Source organism: Phoxinus phoxinus, assembly GCF_949152265.1.
Source record: "Phoxinus phoxinus genome assembly, chromosome: 17".
NCBI lineage: Eukaryota > Metazoa > Chordata > Actinopteri > Cypriniformes > Leuciscidae > Phoxinus > Phoxinus phoxinus.
In genome coordinates, this window is record NC_136892.1 from 29,548,872 (window position 1) to 29,569,909 (window position 21,038).

Here is a 21,038-nt window from a genome sequence, read left to right on the forward strand (position 1 = left end):
GGGACATTTTAAATTAGCAAACTGTGCTAAAGCGGTCGGAAAGTCGAGAACACAGCAGTTATCCTATAAAATTTAAATTGACTCCATATCTCCCCCATGAATATGGTAGTAGGAGCCTGAGATGTCACAGAGAACACACACATGAGGACAGATTTGAAGCAGGTAAGCTGCTGTCGTCGGTTATTGCCGCGCTCTCATCTCTGCGCCCTTCCATTTTGAGCATGTACTGCAGTTTTGACCCAAACCTACTCTCACTTTAATTACTGCATGCTTTTATTCATGCATACCGGTATATGCATGCGCGCTGTCTTCACTCAACGTGCAAATGTACCGGTTAACGTGCAGCGGTTGAGCAACTTCCAGACCGAATGTGTTGCAGCAACATGTCGCAGGATGAGTGTTTGTGCTGCAGTGTCTCTAGCCTATATATTCATTTTCATGGATTTTACTATTTAGTCCTCTTTCTCTGATGATTCAAGTGCGGCATTCCGTCCGTTTATTTCACAGCTGCATTGAGTCATTCAGTTGCATTGAATTGCATGCACGCACTGCTTTATTAACCGATTCTGGAAATATTTAAAAGAAGCATTTATGTGGATTACTTGCAAATAAGCCCTTGTAACTCTACGGGCTGTTACATGCGTCATTGCGTGCACGCAGTGCGATGGGTTCATCAGAGCGCGCGCGATATTCGTACATGTATTGATAGAGCGCGTGAACCGTGTTGCGCGCGTGCGGTTCGTCTCGTGTTTCAAGTTGGCTGCGCGGACAACTAATAATGTTATGGAAACTAATAAAAATTACCATGGTAACCACATCGTGCGCCAAAACACCTCATTTGTTGCTGTTATTTTTGTCGTTATAAGTTGGGGATGTCCTTCAAACGGTGTAAGAAAGTTCTGCTATTTTTAATTTCTCGTTTTGATTATTGACTGCTATCTAATATAATTTTGCTACGGATTTTGTTGTAATTCAGTGCATGTAACGTTAACACCTGCTTGGAATAACATTATGTTTGGTTGCCAATAATAAGAAAATGTCCAACCTTTGCATATGCTACTAACGTTACTATATAACAGTTATATATATTCAATAATGTTACCTACGGAAAATATAGTTTATTTTTTATGGCACAACCAAATATTGTAATTGAACACGTGCACACTACATGGGGAAATTATTATTAGGTAAGTAAAATATGAATAATTAATGGGGAAGGGGGATTTCCTGTTATAACTCAAGTTTTTTTTCTCGCTTCATTATATCAAATGATCCCCGCCTCCATTCACTCACACCAGCTCAGATATCCACTCGTTGGCGATCACACGTTGACCTGATTGGTTACAAAGTAATTTGTGACGTCAGAAAGTAGTTTGTGACGTGTTTTTGATACTATCTTTGGTTCACTAAGTTTAAGGAGAAAATACTCCGCAATGATGTTGACTTATGAATTTGCACATGGTTTGTCTTAAAGCATATTAAAAACACCACATAGATAGACAAATTAACAATATTAAAATCTTGATTTTCAGCAGAGGGGGACTTTAAATTCTGCCATCCACAGTTATTTTACTGTAGATGAGAAATTTTATATAAATGCAATGTATAATCACTGCAATTTTTTATATTTTGTTTATAAACTATAGAATGTGTGATGTATGTGTGTAATATAAATATTTATGAATCTCTATGTATTTTACAAGTATTTCTTCTGAATGTGGTGTTTTGGTGTAACAGTAACTTGAGGTAAAGCTTTGCTTTCGCGTGTCTGGACTGGAGAGGGTGCATTTAAATTAGGTCTGCAGTGTTTTGTTGCACAGGTCATGGAAAACCTGTGAGAGAATCATAAAATGTTTGTTTTTTCTGACCTGAACAAGTCCTGGAATTAATAACATTGTATAATTAAAAGTCATGAATATTCACCACAAGAAAATGTCTAGGTTTGGATCGATCTGAAAAACGTATTGCAAGTAAAGTGCTCTTTGTGAGGTCCGTCCCCAAAAATTATTTTTAAAATGACAAACCCTGTGTGCAAGTCTTCATACAATCTGACAGGCCTCTCTAAATACTTGATCTCAGCTAAAAAAAATTCTTATGGACATTAAGTTTTCAACCCGTTTTAAGGCTACGCTGTTGTGAAATGCAGCATTGGAGTCGGATGGCATGTAGAAAGGTTGATGAGAGCTTCACTGGTGCGTGATAGTTCAGCGTTCTGCCTGTTTGAACACCTGTACCTCAGTGGTGCTTAAATAGTCGAGTCACGTTTATTTAGGAAAATAAGTGTTAGTTGCTGCATAATACATCAGTTTTGAAAGAAATTAAATTTCAGCTATAAGCACTACTGAAGACGATAGTCATTATTCAGTTCAATGTTGATCGTGAGAAACTAAACTAACCGTGTAATTATCAGATATTTGTCGGCTGTTTTTTTGTTTGTTTGTTTTTTGACCAATACTTTGTTTTTCTTGCGAACAAAGTTACCAGCAGTAGCACTGACTGATTTTAACTGAATTAATTCAGTGTGGAGGACATAACTGATAACAAATATAAAATGGGTACACAAGAGAAAGAGAAACATACTTAAAGAAATAAAATAACTACATAATGTGGAAATGGATGATTTACAAGCAGAAAGTGTCTATTGAAATAAAGATAATTAAGGTGTCCATTAAAATAAAATAAAAAAGGATATATATATATATATATAAAATAAAATAAACGAAATCGATCAAACGAAAACAAAGAGAACCTGCAATCCCATTTGCCTTGATCTACATCTCCTGTCCTATACCTTTACACTTAAGTTTTAAGAATAGAAATCAAGCTGTTCAGTTGCAGTGGATAATAGTTTATCTTTGTTCTATTAAGGCAGTGGATCGCTCCAAACGAACAATATCTATAAAATAGGACAACCATTGCTATTTTGACAAATTAGGAGGAAGTTGGCTGTTATTTTTTGACATAGTTGCTGTTTTCCAGGTCAGCCGCCCCTGTTTATCGACTAGCAACTGCCACTTCAGAGACTCCGCCCCTGGCCCCGCCCTCCAGAGATGACTGATGCCCAGAAGGCCAACGAGCTCCCTCAATGCCCCTCAGAGGGCGGGGCCACAGAGGAGCAGGACATGCCCCTGAGACCAGAGACCACGCCCACCAGCTCTCCAGCTTGCGAAGAGCCAATCAGCTCGCAGAGTCCTGACAAACAGCCAACCCCTGGCCTGCTCTCCATGCCCTGCTTATTAAAGGAGCTTCATAGAGACTCCGCCCCCGGGCAGCCGCAGGAAACGGATCCGCCCCCGACCGCGGCCCAGTCCTGCCCGCGGGAAGACAGCGATTCCTCCGTCTGCCTGCGGTCGCCCTCCTCTTCCGGTCACCTCGGAGACTCCGACACGCTTTCGTCGGCGGAGGAAAAGGCCACGCCCGCCCAGACGGCCGGAAGAAAGTCGCGGCGCTCGCATTCTGAGAGCGACACGTCCACCATCGCAATGGCGGCTAAGAAGAACCGTTGCCAGGAGAAGCAGGCGAACGGACGTGTGCGCGTCAGAGGCCCGCGCAGCCAGCGGCAGAAGCTACGCATGCGGCAGCTCCGGCAGAAGCGGGAGGCGGCGGCGAGACGCAAACCCGACGTGCTCCAGGACAGCAGCACCAGCGACAGCGACATCACAGCCCACTCTTCATCATCCTCGCCACTAACGGCCTCGTCCGACAACGAGGGAGAGACAATCAACTCTCACGCACCAGGTAACTGCACAAACACACAGCATTTTGTCTAGAAGATCAGAGCAGACTGGCTGTTGTGTGCTACACGGGAACAGCCTGTCCTGAACAAATCGATTCACTGATGCATCACGATTCGTCAATCCACAAATATTTAATACATTTATTTATTATTTAAAAAACAAAATTTTATACAATATAATTAAATGATCTTTAATTTACTGTAATAGATTTATTAATAATAATTAGAGATGCACCGATATAAATTTCTCCGCCGATACGATGATGTCTACCGATAGTTCTTAAAAATTAAAGTCCCGCTGTAGTCAATAATTTTATACCTTAAAAATCATCTTTTATCACCAAAATTACATAAGTAAATGTTTTATCCTTGGGGAAAAAATTCTTTATGCCTTAAAATAGCTTGAATGTAACTAACTATAACTAACCACATTTAGTATACGCGGTTCTATGAATATGCAAATTAGCTCCGCCTCCACTCACTCAGACCAGCTCAGAGATCCACTCGTTGACCTGATTGGTTACTTGTGACGTCAGAAACACCAGCGATTTCAAAACGCTTTTTTTGAGACTGTCTCTGGTTTACTGCAGTTTTAAGGAGAAAATACTCATCAATGGGGTTTACTTTATGAATTTGCTCATTGGTTGTCTTAAAGCATATTAACAACACCATATAGACATATAAACAACATTAAAAACTTGATTTTAACCACAGGGGGGGCTTTAAAATGTCATGAAACCCCCGTTTTATCACTGGTCGTTCACACCTCAGCTTTGAAAAAGAGTTTAAAAATGGGCGTGTAAAGCTGTGGAAAAAGGGGAGTGGGAAGAGACAACCAATAAAATATGAGCGGGGAAAAAACACACACACACAACAGAGTTGGGGAATAAAGAATAAAGGCATCGCTAATTTTGAGCCCATTCTTCTTGGGATTTTTCGTCGCAGTGTTCCACACAGAAACCGCTTAAATATTGTTAGTCAAATTTTCTGTGTGTTTGTAGTCGAACTCCAGTTCGGACATCATCGCGGAGATGATGCAAAGTTGCAAACAACACTTTTGAGCTACTGTAATGAGGAAAGCTACACTTACAACACGCGTGTCCGAACAGTGGTGAAGGCAGAGGTGAAGGAACAGCGCTGAACCGGTCTTGTCACATTTGAGTTCTCTGCTGTAAAGAGATCTCATGCGTAATACAGCGCTGTGATAGGATTAAAAGAGTTTTCTCATGAATACTGTATAGAAACTGATGACGTAAAAGTGTACTCTCCAGCCATGGCAGCCGATCACCACTCCGGATTAACGCAGATACCTAACTTTTCGTGACATTAGTTCAACTTTGCTTTAAAGCGGAAGAAGGATATAGCAAAGAAAAATAACCAGCTTTTCCTTAATAATAAACATCAAAAATATCTAATGCTGTAAATATACAGGGAACCCTCTCATATGGTACATTACTAATAAATTAGAGGTTGGATTAATTAAAAAACAATCAGATATAATAATTACACTCAAATAAAAACGGAAATGTTTGTATACAACTCAGTTTTCATGAGCACTCGTCTTCATGACAGATTTATTCAAGCAAACATATATATATATATAACAATCAATAAGCTAATTTATTTCTAGTGTTATTTTTTTTATAGCTAACTAACGACCTGTGAACACTAGATAACTTTCCTGAGTAAATGCAACATTAAGTGACACTGTTTTGATTTATTTCCACGGTTGAAACACTGATTTAAGCGATTACATGAGACATGATGCATGCATTTAATCGGCCCTGATCATCGTCTGTTTTAAAACAATCGGGCGATAGTGAAAGTAATCACTTTTATCGGCCGATACCGATTTTTATCCGATACATCGGTGCATCCCTAATAATTAATAATAAATGTAACAATAAAACATTACTTGTCTGGCCAGCTCACTTAATCATATAATATTCACACACACACACACACTCTGTTTGTGGATGAGAGCTTATTTATAAATGTATTGTTAGTAAATAACATATTATTAATAATAAATACAAAACCACTTGACTTAGTGGCTAATAATTAATTTGTATTATTTTGTTAAAAATTGTATCGTGTATTATTATTATTATTATTAATGATGCTAAAAAATAAATAATTACTTATCTGAACAGTTCTTTTAAAGTAAAAAATAAATAAATATGGTGCTTGAAAAAAAAAACGTATTTTTACTTCTGTTTGTGGATGAGAGCATATGTATTATAGTATGGTTTTGTGCAAAATCTTTACACAGAATTTTGCAGTGAGTTCTGTAAACTCATTAAAGATTTGCAACTGTGCTGAAAATTGAGATGCATCGAGAATCAGATTGGTTTTGGAATCAGATTGTGACTTTGAATGGAAAGTGAGTCGTGAGGTGCCTGAAGATTCCCGGCTCTAGTCCTGAAACGAACACCTGCAGTCGAGCCATTTTGACATTTCATTTATGTCATGCATTGTTTGGTGCATGTTGACTGAATGACAGAATGGTTAAATATGACCACACACACTGCGAAAGACTCAATCACACACACATGAAGGATCGTCTGCACCGCTCAGGGTGTGTTTTCTGTGCATGCATGTTGAATGACCTCATATGCAAAGTGCCAGATGAGGAACATTTGACCTTACGCTGACCCTTGTCATTAGTGACCGACCAGAATGACCCACTAAGTCTGGCTACTAGTCTTGAAAATCCCAGGTGAATACACAGCAGCTAATTTGTCACTTTTTTTGTTAGTTTGATGCTCCTGTTTACCAATGCTGTGGACAAATGTTCAAGCACTAGAAATTCACTAAAATAGCAATTATGTTCAATGTCATGTTTGCAATGAGATTATAATTCAAGCATATTTATGATCAACAGTGCTGATGCATGACATTCCACCATTTGAACAAATGCAGATTAATTGGAGGGAAATTATACCAGGTATTGGATGAAAATTTGCATTTTAGAATATCTCAAGATTTTCTTTGTGTCTTTTGTCTGTCCATCGTCTCAATATCTGTTGTTTTTGTGTCCTATATCTGACTCATGTGTGAAATGTCTGCAGTTTTTTCTTTTTTCCTTTCATTAATCCTTAGTTTTCTGCACAGTATTTGTTAATTAGGATATGCATTTTGCGCAAAGCACTACAGACAGGAGCAGTTGCTCATGGGGCCACCAGGGGGCGTATGCCTTTCTTTCTGTGGGCCACACTGTTGGCAAGGCAGGAGTTGAAACTCAGTATAAGTGAATGTTTGTTGACCCTAACTTAACTTTGATTATATTATTACCATAGCTCTCTGATTTTATTATATTACTAGTAGATTTATGTAGTTTGATGGCCTGTTTGTTAGCTTAATAAATAAAAGCATTGTGCATTTGCAGCAGTTTTAGTATTATTTTTACTCTAATATGTTATTTATTAATGTTTTGAATTGGCACTTATTTTTACATTTTCAGCTTTCTTTTATAATTTGTTTTAAATTTGCTATGTGCTTTTGTCATTCTGTATATCTTTAATTAGCTTTTATTTCAATTTGACTTAGTTACTTGATTTAGTTTACCTAAATTAACTTTGCTTCAATTAGTTCAACATGTTATTTAAGTATAATATATTTATATACAATATCCCCCCCCCCCCAATATTACATCTCGAAGCTGTACGTTTGTAACACATTTTATGACCTTAAAGTCCCCTTGTAGTCAATCATTTTATCATCTTTGATCTCCAAAATTGCATTTATTGTTTTTTCTTTGGAAAAAAAAATCTTCATGCCTTAAAATAGGTTGTGTGTAACTCTTGGGATGTGACGGTGAGGATATTTTCCCACCGGTTAATCGACGTTTGACAACACCGGTATCACCACAGGGGCTTTTAAACCGATCATTTGAAGGCGAAAGTACAATGCGCGCATCCACACGGTCATTCATAATGGTGCGGAGCAGCCCTGTTGTGTTGTTGTGTTGTTTTTCATTAAGAATTATAATAAATGAGCACGGCCGCACGTGTCCACGGGCGCGGAGCGAGTTAAACAGAGTTTTTAAAACGCTCGCTCCGCACCCGTGGACACGTACATGCGGCCGTGCGCATTTTAGTTTTGCTTTCAAATTAGCGCCAATTCAGGGGCGGATTCCTTGAATGGTGAGTTAATTAGCCTATTCTTAATGAAAAACACAACAACAAAACTTAAATATGCGATTTTACGTTTCACTTTGACACCAAATATGAAATATTTACTCCTCACTCTCGTGAATAATTAAATATTACTCCCGCTGCTGATTTGCGCGGCGACTCTTGTTCATCTCACGATTTATTTAGCAGACACGTTCAGTTTTTAATTGTAGTGTCTGTTCTCTAACTGAACTAAAAAAAAATATGTAAAAAATAAAATCTAATCGACGGTGGTGAACGGTGCCGCGGTGGGCAAGTGATGTAACCGGTGTTGCTTCTGAACACCGGTAACACCAACTATCGTAGCAAGCCTACTCTATACCCTTGCCTCGCTTAGTACCGTATTTTCCGGACTGTAAGTCGCTCCGGAGTATAAGTCGCATCAGTCAAAAAATGCGTCATGAAGAGGAAATATATATATATAAGTCTCACTGGACTATAAGTCGCATTTATTTAGAAATTTATTTCACAAAATCCAAGAACAGACATTTAATCTGGAAAGGCAAGTTATTCAACTACACAACAGCACACAGAACAACAGGCTGAATCTGTGTCCGGTATGTTAACGTAACACATTAACAGTTATTCATCTACACAATAGCATAAAGAACATATACATGGGAGGCTGAATAGGCTAAATTAACATTAGCCAGCGAGTCCAACAAGCAAGTTACCGGTAAGCAAGTTCACCAAGCTCCCGATCTCATTCCACAACAGTGAATACATTGAATTCTTTCTCTGTGTCGCTTCTGAATAACTCCGCTAACTAGAGCGCCCTCTCGTGGCTGTAGACGGTAATGTTTTCCCTTGATTCATCTCAGTCAGTATGAATTAATTTTGATATAGAAGTCGCACCTGACTATAAGTCACAGGACCAGTCAACTAATGAAAAAAAAGTGCAACTTATAGTCCAGAAAATACGGTATACGTGGCTCTATTAATATGCAAATGAGCCCCGCCTCCACTCACTCACAGCAGCTCAGAGATCCACTCGTTGACGATCACACCTTGACCTGATTGGTATGTAGTTTTTGACGTCAGAAACACCAGCAATTGCAAACTGTTTTTGAGACTGTCTTTAGTTCACTGCAGTTTTAAGGAGAAAATACTCAGCAATACTGTTGACTTATGAATTTGCACATGGCTTGTCTTAAAGCATATTAAAAACATATAAGAAACATTAAAAGCTTGATTTTCACCACAAGGGGACTTTAAGAAATGAAATATCGCACATCAATTAATCTGCTTTGAGCATCATTCCTGTTTTTGTCTGAAAGTGCTTTATCAGAATCAGAAAGAGCTTTTTTGCCGAGTGTGTTTGTGCATACAAGGATTTTTTTCTTGGTACTGAAGCTTCCAGTTTACACATACAAATACAACAAGAAACATAGAAATAAAATGTACACAGTTACGTTTAGTCATAATAAACCTATTTATTTAGAAACCTATGAAATAACCTGTGAGGTCTGTGATAATTTAGTGTAATATAATGTTATTTATCCTATTATCCTATATCTCTCAGGACAGCATTTAACATCTGTATATCTTTAAGAAACTAATTTACTCTGAGATATATGACTCTAAACCAGCAGAAGTTGCTTTTGTACGTCCCTAGTGGTTACACTTGTTTTTATTCGTTCGCGTATCAATTCCTGAGGGTGGGTTAAAATGCCGGTTTCGATCTCACTGTGTGCTCTTTAAGCCGTCTTTAGTCATGTGACCATTGGTGAACTGTACTCAGAATGCACTGTGAGAGCTGCATGTCTTATTCCCAGCATGCTCGCCGGTGTGCACGCAATAACGCCGCCACTTTCTGCATTCCTGTGTGTCTGACGTCTCTCTCTCGGCACTGCCGTCTGTCTTTAAGCTGGCCATCGCCGAGCCGACGCTTCTGGAGCTTCAGCGCGTGGGCGGGGCCAACTTGGCATGGGCATGGCCAGTGGAAGCCTGGGCGGAGTCTTGGAGGAAGCTCTCACGCGATTCGCCGCGATGCAGAGACAGACCGAGGAGCGCTTTCGCGTGTGGATGGACAGACTGACCCGCATGCACTCGGACGATGACCTTTCATCTAGCGAAAATCCGGAAGGGCGGAGCCACGTTAGCTCGTTCCTGCCGTCATCGGAGTCGCAGGAAACACTGGCGGCCTATCAAATGGCCCGACTCAGCGCCATCACGGTTCCTCCTCCTTCTCAGACTGCCGGTCTCAATGGAAACGTGGAGCCCTCTGAACCTAATGTTTAAAGCCGCAAAACAACTGTGCCGACTCTATTTGACCGCTGAAGTGGAGGCTTGGGACAATGCACAAACTTTCTCTTCATTTCTCATTAACCCTCTACTAATTTTTCTTCATCTTCATTCTGCCTTCTACATCTCTCTTTCTCTATTAAAGAATCAGTTCACCCAAAAATTCAACATTTTACTAATTCTCATGTTATTCCAAACCTATTTGGCTTTCTTGCATGGAACACAAAATGTGAATTTGAGGAATATCATGATTCTTTTCCATTTAATGAAGGTGAACAGTGCTTTTGTCCTTCTTGGAGGTTGACATGCTTAGTCTGCATTGCCTTGTCAATGTAATAAAGTTTCCACTTTTGTGTTCAATGGAAGTAATAGTCTTATGGGTTTGGAACGACACGAGGGTAAGTACTTTTTTTTTTTTTTTTTTTGGTAAACTGTTTCTTTAACTTCACCTGACCTTCTGCTGTTAACATTTTCTGTTTTATATTCGCATCTCAGGGCCACCCTCCACAGTCAGTGCCTTTGCGATCTCATGTCTTTGGGAGAGCCAGATTGTCCCATTTACCTGGAGATTAATCATTTTAAAGAATTTTTTTCTTGCCCATAGTGTGACCGAAAGACGTTTGTTCCCATAGAGACTACTAAAGTTTTGCCTCGACTGCCATGTGTCTTTTTGTCTTCATCTGAAACACCTGGGCTGGCATGTCTACCAAAGAACTGTTGTTTGCATTGTGGATTGTTTTAGGTTCTTATTTAATCGCTTCTTCCAAAGCGGAAAATGCATGACATAAGCTGACTACGGAGAGCTGTAATGTAATGACAGCCTATACCTTGGTTTTTGTGCCGAATACTAACCTAGGACAAACACTAATGGAGAAAGTCACATGCAATAAACGGGGGTGATTCCACTACTCGACACAATGTCTAAAGCAAGAGATATTGATCACTTGCGTATCTATTTAAGGGTGATTTTCACGAAAACATGTCAGAGTCCTATTTTACCCCAAATTTGCATAAAACAATGTAGCCTATATATAGAAGCATTAAGATTTGATGCATTTTGAAATAATTTTCATGACAATTAAGCACATTTCCTCTGATTCTCATTACTGAAAGTAAAACAACCAGATGCATTCGTTTCAATGTTGCTTCTCATTATATTTTCATTACTGTAATCTCCTATAATACAGTAATTTTTTTTTTGCATCACAACAAATACTGATATATAAATGCTTTACTTTTGAAAAAATGTAGTAATATAACTATTTTATGTTACACTGACTGATATTTTCTTTCATCAAAATGTACTTAATTGTCATTTAAAATAATGTTACAATGCCAAAATTCTTAATATGCATATAAATGGGTTTGATTTTATTGAAAAATATCATTTTAGTTTTTTTGGGTTGAAATATGAGCTGCACATGTTCTTGACTTCTTTTTTTTCTTTTTTTTTGTGATTCGCCCATCATGTGCTTCCTACACACTAGTACAAACACACCTAGTCAATGTTTACTGTAGTTACTGACTCGCAGGAGGACTTGAAAGCTGTTTGCTGTACTGCTTTACTGTATAGAGTATCTGAAGGAGATTGTTTACGTTTTTATGTCTTTATGGGTAATAACCAGCTGCCTAAGTTTAGTGTCATAATGTTTTAGGTGGAGGACAGAATTTCCTCCACATAATTGCTAGAAACTAAGAAATTAGTAACCAGAGATAGATGTCTTTTATTTGTTACAAATATTTTTTTCTTTATCATTGCATTATTAATAATGTCATACTACTGCCTCACCAAACGTAAAAGTGTGCCAGGCGACGTTCATTTGTGTTTTCATGTCTATGTAACACATTGACGTGTAATATCTGCTCTGTCATTAGCTGGGAAATAAATATACAAGTATTTTACCAGCATGCCCTCTGTTTTACCTGACCTTATTATCCAGTTAGTTTACTATTAATGTCCATGTACTGCCTTTGGGGCGTGCTATCAATTATCACGGAATATCATTTTACAAAAACTTTTTTTTTTGACTAAAGAATTTATGTAAAGGCAAGGCCCGTTCACACCGAAAACGATAACTGTAAAGAAAATTATATTAGCGTCTACACGCTGCGGTTTTGTCGCCTGTCGCTTTAAATGCTCAAGCTCTTTAAAGCAGGATGGGTTTCTGATTGGCTGTCATTGTTTTTATCGTTCATCATCTGGAGAAAAATTGTTCTGAAATTTATTCATCTGTGCCGTTATAGTTGTGTGAACTGCTATTCTTTTATATTTAGAGAAATATTTCGAACTATAACTTTATATAATTTATCATTGTAGTTGATTGTCCTTTGTGTGAATGGGCCTTTAGTCTTTTAAAAATGAAAAAAAGATATAAAATCATAATTCAATACAGCCCAACAAATACTTTAAATATAAATACTTTAAACAAGTCTTTTTAAAAATGAAAAATTACCCTATTTACTTGAACAAGTCCTTCAATCACACATTTCCATTGCCAAATATATACTTTCTCTCTGAAAATATGTTGCATTATGGAATCAAAAGCATTGTGAGCAGTTTTATGTTGACTTTAAAAAGTGAGATTCACCGTTCTGCTTTTTACGCCTGTTTGCTCACTACAATTCGACCGAGGAAATCGAATGATCTGTGTGTGTTCATCAACAGCATGCTACAAATGCAGTTCAAACCTAAAGCCAAAACACATTTTGCAAAACATTCACTAATTTATGACCAGTGTTTAGAAGGAGATTTTCAACAGGAACTATTTAGACCAATAAACTTCAAAGCTGATTTATGGACATAGAAATATTAGCGGTGAATCTTCTGAACCGTGTGTGTGATTGTGTTGCAGTGGGTCCTGCAGTGGTTGGCCACTATGATATTTCAGACACTCACTCCGAGCAGGAACAACAGTCGCACTCGGTCTCAGGTTCGTTGACACATTGGCTGCGTCTCAATTCGCATACCAATATTAGATTCATAGTATTTTAGTGTGCATCGATACGGTTTTTAGACTTAACCACGATCCCTTGCACTGCAGAAATTGGAAGTAACTACTACAGTAGTTTTGTGATTTTTTTTTTTTTTTTTTTTTTGTGTGTGTGTGAATTGGAAGTACTCAAATAATCTCTAAAAACAAAATAACTTATTACACTACCCTTCAAAAGTCTCTTCTGCTCACCGAGGCTGCAGTTATTTGATCATAAATATAGTAAAAACTAATATTATTAAATATTGTTTACAATTTAAAATAATGGGTTTCTATTTGAATATACTCTCAAATATAATTTATTTCAGAATAAATTAAGTAGACATATTAAGCTGCTCAACAGTTTCTAACATTGATAATTACTGAGTATCAAATCATCATATTATAATGATTTCTGAAGGATCATGTGACACTAAAGACTGGAGTAAAGATGCGGAAAATTCAGCTTTGATCACAGAATTACACTTTAAAGTATAACTTTATAAGTATTTAAAGTATATTAAAATACAAAACCATTGTTTTAAATTGCAATAATATTTCACAATATTACTTATTTATCTGTATTTTTTATCAAATAAATGCAGGCTTGATGAGTATAAGAGACTTCTTACAAAAACATAAACAATTGTAATGTCTCCAAACTTTTGACCAGTGCTGTATACATTTCAAAAGCATTCAGTGTCACATGGTCATTCAGAAATCATTCTAATATGCTGATTTGCTGCTCAAGAAACATCTCTTATCAATATTGAAAACAGTTGTGCTGCTTCATATTTTTATGGAAACAACATTTATTTGAAACGGAACCGTTTGAAACATTTTAAATGTCTGTAACTCTCACTTTTGATCCATTTAATGCATTCTTGCTAAATAAAAGTATTCATATATAAATATATATAATTTTTTTTTTTTTTTTTTTTTATCATACCCAAACTTTTGAACTTTATTGGAAGTTCCCAGTCAGGCTCTATAACCAATCATGTTTTGTAATTTAAACATTGCTTTTAAGTACTTTTAGTATGAGAATTGTGACGCAGCCATTTCCTCCTTGACTTGCCTCACTTTTGTGTGAGATGAATAAGTGTTGGCCTCAACTACAGGATATTTTGTTAGATTATCAAATGAAATTTATCCCTTTGAAATCTAGATAGTATGTCAGGCGTCTGATTTTTGTTGAAGAGCAGTTGTGTGTTGCATCAGATTCACTCATATTTAATTTTAAGGATGGCAATGAATGTTTTTGAACAATGAAAAGGTTTTTTTGGTAGAATTTGCTGAATGTGGTCTGTTGTGTTTCTAGGTGCCGTAGAAGCCCAGCCATCTCAGGTGAGTCTGGCGTCCACAGACAGTGAAGTGGAGATCGTTGGAGTTCAAGAGAATGCCAAGTGAGTCGACCTTATCCAATTCATTCAGTAGTCATATAATAGTAATGTTCTTATGCTAACTAAGTAGGTAGGCAAGATTATGTAATCATATTTTAGCCCTAAATAAAAAATATGCAGTATTGTGAATTGGTTGTTTAAAGGTTGAGTTTTTTTTTTATTTATTTTTTTTATTTTATTAACCAAATTTAAACGAGTCAATGCATCATCAATCCTTCTTCCAAAACGTGTTTTTGTCTTACCCTGATTCACTACGGTAAGCCTATTATAAGTGTTTATTTTAGACCTGTCAAGATGGTTTTCGCGGGAATTTGCGTACATGTGTCACTCGTAGATTAAGTTGCTCTGGGTACTTCACGTGTGTCTGGTGTGGGAGTTAGTTGCAATTAGTAAATGTTTAAGCAGAGTTTGGTTGTCACAACGAGTGAGAAAGTTTGACATGAAGCCGCTAAATCTCAAACCTACGGGGAATCGCCTGTTTAAAAAAAAAACAGAGCCCTGAGGGATTTGAGATTGTGAACGAGATGGCAGTTTTGTTTTTCTCACCAGGTCAGTAAGGTATTTTATTTCATTGATAAATTGCCACATGTAGCTGCTGCGTTCACACCGGATGCGAATTGAGCGTCTGGAGCGAGTGATTTCCTTGTTAAGTCAATGTAAAGACGCGTTGACGCACGTCTGGAGGTCCTGTGGCGCGATAGACACGATTTCACGTAATTTGCGCGAAAGAGGTGAATTGAGTGTCTTGTGCGATACGTGTGAGTGATTTTATTTAGTGCTTTTTGTGCATTCACGCGTTTGAAGCGAATTCGCGTCTAACGCCCAAGCTCAAAAATCTTTGCCGTCTGTTCACACCGCGTTAACCAATCAGGAGCCTGCTTGCTGCTGTCACATGGTGATGTGATAAACAGGCCTGCCCGGAGTCACTCATTCAACATGGAGGAACGACTGATATTAGCAGTGAGCTGTCATACAGAGCTATATGACACAAGTTCATATTTCTACAGAGACAGGAATAAAAAGGACCTCGCTTGGAAGAGTGTCAGTGAGGAGATTGGGCAACCTGGTAAGTTGTAAATACACATTTCACTTTTTGAGTCACGTTATCGACCCTGCTAACCAGCTAGTTCACACTTGCATTTAAGCCAGTCTATGTCACTCACTCACACAGGCACAGATATTATTCTCCCAATATCTAGACGATTTTGTTATTTCAATTCATTTTATAAACCTTCACTGTGAACATTAAAATCGGGTATCATCTTTCTGCCTTCTCATTCCACTGTGTTGTATTTTTTTATTTCACAGGCCAACAGATGAGGAGGGCCCCCCGGTGGCCCCGTAAACGGTCCCGGGATGGTCAGTCGGAGGTGGAGCAGATGCTAATGGTGTTTCCTGACCAAAGTCCACCACCAAAGTCCGCCGATGAACACTTCCTCCTCAGCCTTCTGCCTTTTCTGCAGAGCATGCCGCCTCATACCAAAGAAATCATAAAATTGAAAATGTACAAATTGGCTATGGAAAACAGCACCATTGTGCTAAAGTTGGAGCAATTGGACCCCCCAAACACCCAAACCGTAGGCTTTAAAACAAAATAATAATAATAATGAGGCAGCAGGAAACGCAGAATGCCCTTCTTCCTCTCCTCCTAAATGTTGTTCCCTTCCAAGCGAGGTCCTTTTTATTTCTGTCTCTATGTAAATAGTTTGTACATATTGTACATTTTTCAGTTTATAATGTCATTTTATATGTTTGGCCTCAATAAAACAATTTGTAATATGACTAAATGCCTGGTGTGCACAACAAAGCAAATCTTTTATCACAAACACTTGATTTCAATATATGAGACATATTCCTTTTGTATTGAATGCTATTTATTCCATATCTAAATTTAGATAAACATTATTATTCTAATGTAAAGACAACCAACATACTTTAGTGTATAGAACATAGTGTGTGTCTGGACAGTGTTGTGTGTGAGAGAAAAAAATAACAGGACAGGGTAATTACTTTTGGAGGCTGGCTCCATTTATCATCAAAACAAAAATAAATTACAGATTATTTTACAGTAATAACCTGAACAAAGAAATGACACAGACCTATAGATTTATTCAGGACATCAAAGAAGGAATGACATTGTTCAGCTGTGTCAATGTTAGTGTGACACTGTTAATGTTAATGTGACACTGAACACTTGCAGTCATACATTTCTGAATAAGATAAAGAATATGGAATATAATATGGGAAAAATATGGGATTGTTTACCATGTTATATTAATAATAGGACTACGAATAATGTATGATTTTATAATTTTACCTTATATACTAATGTGGAAAACCTGCCTTTAGAAAAAGTTCTGGTCTCCAGAGCAAATACAGAGCGGTGACACTCGATGAATGCTCGATCAACATCAGCCATCTTGCAAACAGACAACCGCCTAGCACTTGCCCCTCCCACAAGAAGCGAATTTCGCCTCGAACGCGCGTCTATTTCGCTTCAAACACTTGCTTTATTCGCAAGTGGATTCAAAATGTTCAAGCATCCAACTAAATAGAAGCGATTTTGACGCTCAATTTGCATTCGGTGTGAACGCAGCATAACTGGATCATTTAGGATTAGGACCAAGGCTTGACCATTAACTTTTTTGCTCACCAGCCACTGTAGCTAATGGTTTTCCAAAGTTATTAGCCACTCAGCATTTTCACTGGCCACAATTTTGCAGAGGTGGACAGTAACAAAGTACATTTACTTGAGTACTGTACTTTACTTGAGTATTATTTTTTCTTGAAACTTTTACTTTAACTTCACTTAATTTGAAAGACAAATATCATACTTCTTACTCCACTACATTTCTGTCAAGGGCCTTGAGTAGAAAGTAGTAACGTCAGGGATGATTTTGGTTGCATTTTGGTTGGAAATGAAAGTCGGGTTGACGTCAGAACTCGACTGATGTTGGTTTCTGACGTCAACCGATTTTCAACCACAATACAACGTCTGTCCAACGTTGGAGAATAACGTCAATCTGACATTGGATTCTGACATCAATATGATTTTAATTTGCAACGTTGGGTTTGGTCTTCTAAATCCGAATTTTGTCATTGTTTTGGAGCACACTAGCTTATAGATAACAAGGCTAACATATTCATACTAAAAGCCAAAAAACTGGGAACAGCCATTTGTGTGTCCGAAACCATTGTGGACGTTATTGAGTGCACTTATTCAATCCCACGACTGGAACTGTGTTATAGAAATAAATGTGATATTGATATGAGGGTAGGCAGGCAGAGATTCAGAGGCATAAGGTACTGTAAGTATTACATTCAACAATCCAACAATAATAAAACAATGCATTGACATTTACTTTTATACTTAAGTACTTTTAAAAATGAGTACTTCTGTACTTTTACTTAAGTAAACATCGGTCTTTACAACTTTTACTTGTAACGGAGTAATATTTGACCAGTAGTATCTGTACTTTTACTCAAGTAAGGAAGTTGTGTGCTTTGTCCACCTCTGCAATTTTGACACTGTTACCATAGGGAAAACTGCCATATAGTAGATCTCATAATTTGGCAGCAGTAATATACTTGCTGTCACTTTAAGAACAGACGCACGGATCCATTATACTGTTACACATGCTTTCTCAACTGTTTATGTTCACTTAAAACATAATTGACTGTGTTTACGTGGATACTTGCCAAGAACGGCATTTTGACATTATTTTGTGTTTATTTGACTGTTTAAGTGCAATAAGCAACAAAAAAACTCAATTTAGAGACAGCTTTAAGTGTCGCACTTTGGGTGTGAGCACAAAATATGCGGAAACTAGTAAAATTATCAGCAAAAAGCACAATCCCACACTGAAATTCAAGCCCTGTAACATCAGCAATATTCATCCGGAGCAAATGAGTGAGTAAAGGGACGGTTTGTGTGTAACTCGCTGTCGGAGAGACAGAAAAGGCGCAGCTGGTATTGTGTATCTATTCTGCAGAAATTTCAGAAGTTTCAGATATTTCTGTATCCATATGTATCGAAAAATCTTTGACAACACTTCATTGGACTTCATTATTTCAGATGCTTTTTTTAAAAGGCTACAACTGAAAAATGTATATATCATATATCAAATTGAACCCACCGTATTGACTACACCACTGATGAAATCCACCCACGGTTGGCGGGTGTTCATGTCAAGCCCTGATTAGGATATTTTATTTCAACATATTTCTAAATGGAGAAATAGTCACTTCATTTTTGTTACTTATATATTGTTAAATATGATGTTTTTGTGACTGTTTTAAAGGGGTGGTTGTGTGGTTTATTTAGTGTGTAATGTTGCTGTTTGATCATAAACAACATCTGCAAAGTTACAACACTGACATCACTAACCCTAAAATGTACATAAACCCCGCCCCCGGGAACGCTATTTATAGATTATCAAGACAGAATATGCTAATCAATGTCCAGAAGATAACTACACAAGCTACATAAATTCACCAACTAACCATTCAGAAATGTTGTCTTCTTGAGTCTCTCCATCATTGTCTGACTCCGGTTTGAACATAAAATGCTAAAAGTTTTTGAAATTTCCAGTGCATGTGTGTGTGAGGTAAAAGGACATGAGCTCTTGAAGCTCCGCCCCCTGTGCCGGGAGCAGCAGCTCATTTGCATTTAAAGGGCCAGACACAAAACGGTGCGTTTTTGCTCACCCTCAAAAAGTGACGACTTTAACATGCTATATAAATATATCTGTGGGGTATTTTGAGCTAAAACTTCACACACACACTCTGGGGACATCAGAGACTTATTTTACATCATGTGAAAAGGGCATTATACCAGCCCTTTAATGTTTTTGTAATGTTATTTCAGCGTTGTCTCAAGATTTCCTCGTGGTGGAGTGATCCAGTCGCTTTCTTCTTGGAAGCAAAGAGCTCCGCCGGCGTGGACGTCGGTCTCTGCGCAGTCAGGCTGGGTTCCTCCTCCTGAGGTGGTGGACCTCACGCTGGACGAAGACCGGCACAGATACCTGCTGTGATCACACACACACACACACATACATGCTTAGATACACACACTCATATACATGTGACTGGTGGGCTGAGTGACTCAAACCAAAATGAACTTTGACTGTTGAATCTAACAACACAGAATAATGTTTTCATTAAATGAAAAACTCTTCAATCTTACTGTTCAATGCTTTCTTCTGATACACTTTGATATGCCTGATGAATTATTTGATACTGGGATTGTAATGCCAGTAAATGACACCGGGCTGGTAATGGTTAGCGAGCGCATACTGTACCAAGTTCTCCCCTCGATAGAGTCAGGTATCAAAGCTATTGGCCTGAAATATACGTACTTATTACAATCTTAAAAATAAAATATGGGGCTTCCTTAAAGAAATTAATATACTGAATGTAAAAGGGTGAATCTCACAAAAACTGGTCGTATTTCACTTCAAAATCAAGAAGATAGAATTATAGAATATTAGAATTTGTTGTTTTAAGAATATTTAGCTTAAAACAGACAATTTTTTAAGAAGTATTAAGAGTTTTGAATTGTGCTATTTATTGTCATTTTGAAAAATACTGTAATTTAAACTAATATTTGAATTGTTGTACTGCCTTTGTTGATTTGTTTAATTAACAAAGCTCTCAATTACGTTTACTGTAATACAAGAGTCATTATTGAAAATACTGGGATTTACAATAAACTCAAAAGTAAAACGTATGGATGTTACGGTAATTTTGAGGTAAAAGTGTTTTGAAAATGATAAAAATGTTTCTAAAAATAGGCTTCTTTTTCTTTAGGCAAAATATAATTTCTTGTTTGTTTGTTTTTTCTTTAGATTTTGAGGTGAAATAACACCTGAATGAGTTTCTGTGGGATTCAGCCAACAAATTGAATTCCTCATCAAACCTCAGTCATTTCATCATGGCAAAATCAGGGACGCCTTGCTTTCTCAGACCCTCCGATTTCAACGTCGTCTTTTGAGTCACTTTGCCCCACTGAAAAAAAAACACCTACACTTACATGATCCTGCTGTTGGCCTCAGGAGTCTCTTGCTTGAACCACCCCAGCCACTGTTATTGTGATGTAACTTCCTGTTAGCTGCTGAAGAGCTGTTAGTCGAGACATGACCACAAACCTGCTGGTGTCACTCTCACCGGAGCTAATGCCCCACTGCTCTGCGTGCGCGAGATTGTGTGTGTTCACTGTCAAACATTGGATGCTGCTGTGTGGGGAGAAGCCTTGGAGTGTGTGTTCCTCACCCGATACTGCTATCACAATACGTTTGCGTGCGTGCGTGCGTGTGTGTATCCTGAACATTATAGTTTTTCAGAGCATGTTTGTTACGTACATCTCGCATTGTCATAGAAACAGGCCCTCGCTTTTATTATGCCAATGGAACTTATTCAAACGCTCTACTGGTCAAAAGTTTTGAATCATTACAATTTTTTTATATAAAGTCTCTTCTGCTCACCAAGTTATTTGATCAAAAATATAGTAAAC

The 21,038-nt window shown here is 37.7% G+C and overlaps 1 protein-coding gene across 11 annotated transcripts; it reads left to right on the forward strand.

Moving 5' to 3' along the window:
* Positions 1–21: 21 nt before the first annotated feature.
* ark2n (arkadia (rnf111) N-terminal like PKA signaling regulator 2n) lies at positions 22–20,467 on the forward strand. Of its 11 annotated transcripts, none has more exons than XM_079585341.1 (7): positions 22–162; positions 2,980–3,738; positions 6,621–6,683; positions 13,008–13,085; positions 14,446–14,530; positions 19,395–19,556; positions 20,374–20,467. In XM_079585341.1, exons 2-7 carry the CDS (start codon positions 3,051–3,053, stop codon positions 20,378–20,380), a joined length of 1,083 nt encoding a protein of 360 aa, XP_079441467.1. In that variant the 5' UTR covers positions 22–162; positions 2,980–3,050; the 3' UTR covers positions 20,381–20,467. The 11 variants fall into 11 exon arrangements, with proteins under 11 accessions (XP_079441467.1, XP_079441460.1, XP_079441470.1 ...); XM_079585334.1 differs by lacking the exons at positions 19,395–19,556; positions 20,374–20,467 and adding exons at positions 15,535–15,593; positions 15,836–16,228; XM_079585344.1 differs by lacking the exon at positions 13,008–13,085.
* Positions 20,468–21,038: the final 571 nt, after the last annotated feature.

Bases quoted from the DNA above. Each gene is read 5' to 3' on its own strand.
- ark2n (XM_079585334.1), top strand. From the start codon at position 3,051: ATGACTGATGCCCAGAAGGCCAACGAGCTCCCTCAATGCCCCTCAGAG. The intron at 6,684-13,007 runs GTATTGGATGAA...ATTGTGTTGCAG, and splicing joins TTGGAGGGAAATTATACCAG to TGGGTCCTGCAGTGGTTGGC. The intron at 14,531-15,534 runs GTGAGTCGACCT...ATATTTCTACAG, and splicing joins GGAGTTCAAGAGAATGCCAA to AGACAGGAATAAAAAGGACC.